This window comes from Podarcis cretensis, assembly GCF_951804945.1.
Source record: "Podarcis cretensis genome assembly, chromosome: 2".
In the NCBI taxonomy this organism is placed as follows: domain Eukaryota; kingdom Metazoa; phylum Chordata; class Lepidosauria; order Squamata; family Lacertidae; genus Podarcis; species Podarcis cretensis.
In genome coordinates this window covers 24137980-24147182 of record NC_137171.1, presented here as the reverse complement: position 1 = coordinate 24147182, position 9203 = coordinate 24137980, and the positions used below count along the sequence as shown (strand labels likewise).

At 41.9% G+C, this 9203-nt stretch overlaps 1 protein-coding gene across 4 annotated transcripts in view; it reads right to left on the bottom strand.

Annotated features, from left to right (window-relative positions):
- Nucleotides 1-5752: 5752 nt before the first annotated feature.
- AXIN2 (axin 2) overlaps nucleotides 5753-9203 on the bottom strand; it is an 82597-nt gene continuing 79146 nt past the window's right edge. For all 4 annotated transcript variants that reach the window (XM_079965396.1, XM_079965395.1, XM_079965398.1 and 1 more), the window contains one exon: nucleotides 5753-8623. In XM_079965396.1, the coding sequence (XP_079821522.1) occupies nucleotides 8497-8623 (127 nt within the window). In that variant the 3' untranslated portion in view covers nucleotides 5753-8496. The remainder of the gene's footprint in view (nucleotides 8624-9203) is intronic.

The following is a 9203-nucleotide window of genomic DNA, read 5'->3' as shown; positions in this document are numbered from 1 at the left end:
CCAAGAGAGTGCGGCCCTAAGCTATAGCTTGTTTAGCTTATACATAAATCTGGCACTGGTTCTGACTGCAAATGTGATGGCTGCTGTACCAGCTGCCTGTGCATTGTGAGCAAATGTGCGTCTCAAAGAGTGAGCTGTAGAATTCAGAAGCATCCGAGGCTCCTGCAGAGCCCAAGACAAATGTAGGAAGCTAGAAATCCCAAAGGGTCTTTCTCTCTGTCTCTCTCTCTCTGTGTGTGTCAAATTTTATCAACTCAAAGCACTGAACTACACAATGCAAAAGTTAACGGTACGTGCTGCCTATAAATATATACAGAGGATAAAGAGAAAAGGAGGGTTGTCTGAGGAGGTCAGTGGAAATTATTCCAAACTATTAAGGCCAGGGAAAACCAATGTTTCAAGGAAGGATTTCACCCTGGAACATTTTTGTGGATCCCATAGAGGAACTCCTCCAAGTGTCTGTATTTTCCAGGGACACTCCTGGATTTACAGAAGCCGACCCAGTTTCTGATTTGATCCCAGAATGTCCCTCTTTTCCTTAGGATGTGCCTATTTTCATCAGAGAAATGTTGGAGGGTATGGAGTTATGCAACCCTCAATCCAAGGAGATAAGTAACTATACAACCTTTAGAAGAGATCTGAAGGCAGCTCTGTATAGGAAAGGTTTTTTTAAAAAAATGTTTAATGTTTTCTTATGTTTTTATATGTTGGAAACTACTCAGAGTAGCTGGGGCAACCTAGTCAGATGGGTATGGTATAAATAATAAAATTATTGTTGTTGTTGAATAGGATGTCCCTATTTTCATCAGAGAATTGTTGGAGGGTATGAGTCAAATAGGTATTCTAGGCTGGGCTTCATATGCAGGCAAAAAGCAACCGTTCAAACCAGTGTGAAATGAAAGGAAGAATACATATGCTCCCCAGCTAATTAAATTAAAGTTTGCTATGAATTGGCTGAAATCCAAAAGCCACAGCAGGGCAACACCTTTATTAGGACAAGCCAAAATGTTGCAATGTTAGTTAGTCCTATTAAAAGTATGACTGCACTGTGGCTTTTGGTTTTTTTCCAGCAGATCAAGACGACGACCTGCTATTTTTGGTAACATTTACCCTTCAAAGTGCATTGGTATTCCTGCTATCCCACCTCCAACTCTCCACACGTCTGCTCAAAATTAAGTCCCATTAAGATAAATAGGGATTACTCCCAAGGTGGTGGGGAGGCTATAGGATTGCAGCCCAACAGCTAACCCTTCATCAACACCACTGGGAATTGGGGTTGGAGGAGGCACTGGAGATTTCCCTCTGCCAGGTTCTATCACCATGGGGCTGCCTAAGAGGGCATGATCTGAGAGACTGTATACAGTTCTGTACCTGGGGACACGGGTGGCACTGTCGGTTAAACCACAGAGCCTAGGACTTGTCAATCAGAAGGTTCAAATTCCCCGACGGGGTGAGCTCCCGTTGCTTGGTCCCTGCTCCTACCAACCTAGCAGTTTGAAAGCACGTCAGAGTGCAAGTAGATAAATAGGTACCGCTCTGGCGGAAAGGTAAACGGCATTTCCGTGTGCTGCTCTGGTTCGCCAGAAGCAGCTTTGTCATGCTGGCCACATGACCCGGAAGCTGTACACCGGCTCCCTCGGCCAATAAAGTGAGCTGAGCGCCGCAACCCCAGAGTCGGTCACGACTGGACCTAATGGTCAGAGGTCCCTTTACCTTTACCTTTACCTGGCCTATGCCTGTACTTTTCCATTCAGCCCCAGATACCCTGTGACAAAGTACCCTGGAGAGCAGCTCTTCCATTCCTTTGATCTGGGAAACCACTCCTTTCAGGAAGCAGGCCCTTTAAAAGTTCATTCTCTGAGAACCTCAGGTTACATTGGCTAGAGTTGCCATATTTCCTCTGTTTCCAGGACACGTCCTCTTTTTCATGGTTAGAGTCATCATAGTGATCCAAAAGTAGAAGTCGTTAAATGTGTCCTCTTTTCTTTTCGGAATATGGCAACCCTACGAAGCATTCTTATACCGCTTTAACTGACATGGCTTCCCCCTCTGTTTTCTGTGTCTCTTTGCTGCTTTCTGTTCTCATGAGGGAACAAAAGGGGAGGAGGCCTCCAAGACATACAGGACACCATTCGTTGTTCAATACATTTCAAATATTAAAAGCCCTTCCTCTGATTCAGTGCTTAAGAAGACAAAGCAAAGCGATCCTCCAGACCTCAGCACGTTTACTGTCAGGACATGTGAGACTAACTGAACATGCTGACACTTTTCCATACCCACAATGTGGTCAATACAAAATGAAATGAAATGCTTAAGGCGTATTTTGGAAATAATAAATAATAATCATAATACTTTCATTATTTATGTGCCGCCCATCTGGCTCGGTTACCCCAGCCACTGTGGGCGGCTTCCAACAGATTTAAACACAATAGGACCAACATTAAAAACTTTCCTAGACACAGCTGCCTTCAGGGGTCTTATAATAGTCAGATAGTTGTTTATTTCCTTGACATCTGAAGGGAGGGCACCACTACCGAGAAGGCCCTCTGCCTCGTTCCCTGTAACTTGGCTTCTCGCAGTGAGGGAACTGCCAGAAGGCCCTCGGAGCTGGATATCAGTGTCTGGGCTGAATGATGGGGGTGGAGACGCTCCTTTAAAAAGTATAAACTCCTTTTAAAACTTATTTTCTGTAAGTGATCTATATTTGCCAGTAGCAAGATATTCCACACATATTTAAATGGGTGAATATGACAGGCACAAAATTTTGTGGGTCATCCTTTTGGCATGGCGGGGTCCGTACTCAAGAAACAAACTGCAGCAAGATAGAAGCTTGGTTTTTAAAAAAGAAAATCTGTGCAGACATTCTATGAATGGTCTCTTATTAAAAGTGCTGGGGTTGGGGACTTCAGCCAGTATTTGTCAATATGAAGACTGATGAAATCGGTCGACTTCTAGACAAAGTTTCCTTTGGTATGTCTTCTTTCCGGGTGCTTTAATATCTTTGCTGTCATATTTTCTCACTGATATCAGCAAGTGTGAGAGTCAGAACTTTTTTTGATTGATTGTTTAATGAAAGCTCAAGTTCTCTGCGTTCTAACAGTGCTTGAAAGAACAGCTCAAAACTGCTCCAGGAACCACTTTCAGGAACCCCTGCATCATTCTGGTCAGGTCAATCTGCATCAGAGTACAGGATCAGGACCGGCACTTCTGAAATAGTTAAGGTGGTGCCATTCTTTGAAAGCGACATATTAAGGTGGTATTTAATGATCACCACATCCGACTTACAATCAAAACAGGAGAGAGTTTTTCCACTTCTCATTCATTTTTAAAGGACTATTCAAACACCCTTTTATCTCCACTAAACAGCCTGCCATGTATTTGAAGACATTTTATTTTTTGTTTCTACAGACATCCAGGGGGGCAAAAAGAGAGGAAAGAAGAAAAGAAGAAGAAAAGAAGAAGAAAAGAGAGAGGCGAGTATTTCAGAATAGTGATATATGAAGATGCAAAGGCTTATATGGCAAGCGAAGGACTTCAAACTGACTCAGACACATTCATCTTCCCAAGAAGAATTAGACTCAGTGTGATTCATTTTAATAGCAGCAGCAGAAGAAATAATACTACCGTGCAGTCTAAGTTCCTAACCTTTGATGGTAGAATTGGGAGAGAAAAATAACTTTCTTCCCCCATGTTGCTGAAGTCTGCCTACCCATCTGTTATGTCCAGCTCATCAATTAAGGTGAACCCGCGAACTTGAGGTGTTTAATAAAGACAGCAATCCATTTAAATGTGGGGAACCGCCTGCAGCTTTATTTTAACTGAGAATTCAGTTCTTAGCCCTGTGTACTCAGTGTGAAGTTTTTCTCATGTTAGGAATGAAGTCTCCTCTCACAGGCAAAATAATTCCAGATGCACTGTTACTACCTGGGCAAGAGCAGAAGAGGGAGAGGGCGGAGGAAGGACTAGATGCCATTTTTGGATGACACAAAGGAAAGAAAGCCCAAGTTTTTAACACGGGGTGTACAAAGGGCACTGCAATGGATGGCAAGTCACAGATAAGAGAGGTCTTAGGTGTCAGGTAGCAAGAAGATGGGCACTACGGTGAAGCAGAGGTTTTCACCAGGTATAAATTATCATCTGAAGAGATGTGACTGGTCACAAAATTAAATTCCTGAATCATAAGATGAGAAGGATGCAGAAACTGAATATGAGGTGTGTGTGTGTTTCAATATCCAAGTCCTTTTACAGAATGCAGAAACAATTGGCTGAGAGCATTTGGAAATCTATACAGTGGTACCTCAGGTTACATATGCTTCAGGTTACAGACTCCACTAACCCAGAAATAGTACCTTGGGTTAAGAACTTTGCTTCAGGATGAGAACAGAAATTGTGCTCCGGCGGTGCAGCAGCAGCAGGAGGCCCCATTAGCTAAAGTGGTGCTTCAGGTTAAGAACAGTTTCAGGTTAAGAACGGACCTCCGGAATGAATTAAGTACTTAACCGAGGTACCGTTGTATTTAGAGCTTACAGCCCAGTGATCAAATATGCTGCTAGGACAAGCCCTATTGAACAGGAATAGGATATAGTTACACTCTAGATCAGGGTTTCCCAAACTTGGGTCTCCAGCTGTTTTTGGACTACAACTCCCACCATCCCTAGCTATCAGGATCAGTGGTCAAGGATGATGGGAATTGTAGTCCAAAAGCTGCTGAAGACCCAAGTTTGGGGGGAAACTTCCTAGGACCATGTCTGGAAGAAACCAAAAACCCTCTACAGTAAGAGGATCTGTGGCTCTCTGGATTTTACCATTAATGCACATTGTGAGAACGTTAGAAGCTCCTCTTGACTTCAGAAGTCACTCTCTTCAGCGGGGACTGTAAGGTAAGTGTTGTTTAGCTTCTTACTGAAGTAGGACACCAGGGCTATATACCTTTTTGACAAGGCCACCTTTGTGTTAATGAGCATTAATGGGGCTGAGTGACTCAAGAGAGACACCATTTTTCTTCCAGCACTACCTCAAACCTTGCCCTGAAGACCTCTTATATGATGTGATACACGTTGATTTAATCTATGCCTAGGGTCTAGTTATTTCTGCTTTGACGGTTACCCACATGGACTTTTCAAGGCTTAATTTGCTGTGACTTGAGTCTGCCCAAAACGACATGTTTCGTCCTAGTCCCTCTGCTTTCAGATACATAGGAGGTGACTGTAGATACTTACGTTAGCTACTATTAGTAAGATAATATCAAAACATTTAAACTGAGAGGAAACAGAACCCTGCATATGCTCAAAGACACTCTCTTCTTTGCCTGAAGGCAAAATGAGCCATGTTTTCCTGGCATCCAGGGTCTCAAGGCTAAATTAAGGTTCATTGTAAAACCGCTTGAGATTTCAACTTTCATTACTTCAACTTTTCAAACTTAGAATGTTGTAAATTCCCAAAATTGCCTGGATTCCTGTGGTTTGAGATTCAGTGATCTTAGGACAGCTGTCTAAAGATGATAACTTACTTATGATTTCTTCACTCCCAGTTAATTAACCCACCACTCAATTCAACCCCTTGCATTTTCCTTTTAGTCTCCCTTGCCTCCCCCTTCCCACGCAACAAAGTTCTTAAAATGAAACTCCTAGGAATGTATTTTGCTGGATTTAGGATGGTTTGGATGGTTGAAACTTGCTCTAATAAGCAACAACAACAACAACAACAAAAAGACCCTTAGATTAAAAAAAGCAGAACAAAAAAGGGGGAAAGATTATATTAATTTGAAAAATATAAAAATTTTAATAAAGGCTACATCTCTTAATTACAATAATTATTGTACCAAGTAATTTTTTTTCTTTAAATGAAACTCTTTATAATGCATAATTTACAGTATAAGTAGAACAAATGTCATGGCAAAAGTCATAAAGTACAAGGACTTGTAGTAAAAAGGCATAAAATATATTATACATAAACCCCTTTACACAAAGAAGGGAAGAGTTTGGACCCTGAACACAGGGCGTAACATGGCATATTAACACCATGTAGGCACAGGTACTGTACTGATTGAAGTGTTTTTCTTAAAAACACACACTAGAGATAGTGTATTAATAGCGTTTTCGCATCACATTCTTTCCTACACTATATACAGACGTATTATACAAAAGAAATGTAACATTGGCATACAATGCACCAATTAAAAACAAAACACAATAGAAATAAAATGTGTTTTCGGGGTGGGTAGGTGGGGCTTTTTTAAAAAAAACTTTTTTTGCCACAATACACACAATCCAATTAGAGGATGTATTTGATAGTTTGAACAACGACACACCCAAAGCGAGAGACTCTGTTGCCCTTATATAGCTCAGTAGAATCTTTTATTATGGGGAGCTGTAATTTCATCATCTAGAAAGTTGGAAGCAAGCTACGCAGGATTGAACAGGGCACTAGCTTCCATTTGCTATAATGGAATGGAATGGGGCACCATACATTTTGACGGTTTGGCCTATTAAATACAGTTTACCATACTGAAAAGTACCACTACCGAAAATGTGACTACATTTCTTCAAATAAATAAATAAAAAAGCATCATTGATTTCGTTGAAAAACATTCTGTTCAGGGTTTCCCAAACTTAGGCCTCCAGCTGTTTTTGGAATACAACTCCCATCACCCCTAGCAGGAGCTGTGGTCAGGGATGATGGGAACTGTAGTCCAAAAACAGCTGGAGACCAAAGTTGTGTGTGTGATCTGGCTACACTGGTGTTTATGTGAACTGGATGGTTTCATGTACCGCTTTTCATAAAACTGGACTATATGAACCATTTGGGTCCGCATTAACTTCATAATTCTGCACTTGGGGACTTGCTATAGGACGCTTTGCTGAAGACACTGGAAGCAATGCAATGCATTGCATACTGCAATGCTACAAAAATACAGACAACTGTATATTCTTGCCACAGAAACTGACTGATAAGACCCATATATTGTTATTACCCTCTGTAGCTGTTATATTTATCCCATGAGAACACTGCTAGGTCTGGTGCAGAGCCAACATTCTCAATCTGCCCATGGTTAGGGGGATCAGGAACGCCTATGGGCTTGTGTATTCATTCTTCGTCCTCTCCTGCAGTGAATTTTCCCCAAGCTCACCAAGGTGCAGCATTCCTTTGGACCATCATTAACGGTAGCCATGGTGAGCTTCAAACCAAACTTCACAACCATGATTGGAAGCAGGCTTGAGCAAACTTTTCTAAACATAATAACAGCTAGCATTACCATCAGGGCAGATATAACCCTGCACTGTAGTTACGTGGGTGGCGCTGTGGTCTAAACCACTGAGCCTCTTGGGCTTGCCGATCGGAAGGTTGGAGGTTCAAATTCCCACGACGGGGTGAGCTCCCGTTGCTCTGTCCCAGCTTCTGCCAACGTAGACATTTGAAAGCATACCACCCTAAGTAGATAAATAGGTATCACTGTGGCGGGAAGGTAAATGGTGATTCCGTGCGCTCTGGCTTCCGTCAGTGTTTTGCTGTGCCAGAAGCGGTTTAGTCATGCTAGCCACATGACTCGGAAAGCTGTCTGCAGATGAGCGCCACATTCCATAGTTGTCTTTGACTGGACTTCACCATTGAGGGGATCTTTACCTTTTACCTTTACTGTGGTTATACCCAAAAGAGGATTCGTGGGGAAAGGGAGCAGGATGAAGAATGTAACAGCTATGTGGTGATCCTGATCTCCTAACCACCGATAGGCAACTGAGTATTGTACATCTGAACCAGACCTAACAAACAGAGCAGCATTGATTCAAAATCTACCAATTTTTAGAAGAGCAAATGTGTAAGACAATATTCCCTCTTCTCCCCTTTTCCTCCAAGAAAAAAACAGCTGGAGGAATAATGCTGGACAGAACATGATTCCAGCTTGTTTTCTAAGGTGGCAGAAATGAATTCACTTTTCTTTTCTTCTTAATAAAAGACAAAATTCTAATGATTTAGATAGTGGAAACAAAGTAAATAATAAAATATAAAACCACCCCTTTTTTCCATATCACATCTTCTCTTCTCTCCATTGTTTAAAGCAGCATGTCCAAAAACTGGACTTAAGGGAAAAAACCAGACTGTTCAATAAATATCAATAAGGATTACTGTAAGGTAAGCTATACACAGTTTCTCTTAGTCCAAAAGGTCTGGGATCCCCAGGAAGCCATATATTATATATGGAAGTCTTTCAAAACATGGTCTGCATCTTCAATAACCCAGAGTGGTCATGTTTTCAATAAATAGTTCGGGGTTGTTAACATCCTTGCACCCAGCTCGACACCTTTTTTTAAAAAATAATAATATAAGGCTGATTTGGCAAAGTCTTCATAGACCTTAGTTTGTCTGTGTTGCTTTTTCTTCATTGGTTCCACCCTTCCTTCAAAAGCTTTGTTTGGTGGTTTTGTCCAAAAGCCAGCGTCTTTTAGCTTATGTCTCCTTAAAACACACTCACACAGACAATGCCAGCCAGTCAATCTATCAGTCAATCCTCTCCACTTTCCCAAGGACTCTTCCTTCGTACATTGGCAGAACAGTGTCATCGTCCCAGATTTCCTCGAAAACTGCACCGCAGTCAAACTCTTTGCTTGCCTTCTTGAAGTAATACCTGGAATCAATAAGATCAACAGATGCAAAATAAATGAAGAGCATTTTGGAATTGCTGTTTTTGAAAGTGTCTGTAGCAAGCATCTACCCAACATTCCATATCCAGAATGTCATAGGAGCCCAACACCCCTTGCCCAAACACCAAACTCTTATGTTTCCATGGGCAGCTAAGGCAGAATTGAGACAAATAACACTGAACATAACATTAGAAAACCCAATGGCCCATCTAAGTCCAGGATCCTGTTCTCACAGCGGCCAACCAGGTTCCTGTGGGAAGCCCACAAGCAGATTGAAAGCAACCTGCTGGATCAAACCAAAGATGAAGTTCAGCAGCCATAATCTGCTGCCTCCCAATTGCTTCTAGCATCCTCTTGCAAGGTAGGAGATAACAGAACACCCAACTGGCCCGAGCAACTAATATTCAACAGCACAGTGCCTCTGAATTTGGCTACCACCATTGATCAACCCTACACTCTGTGAATTCCACCCCTTCCAAGCCCCTTTTATAAAGGCATCTAAGGAAAGTGGCCATTAGCTCATCTTGTGATCAAATTGTGATCCATTTGCCACAGGCTGGCATT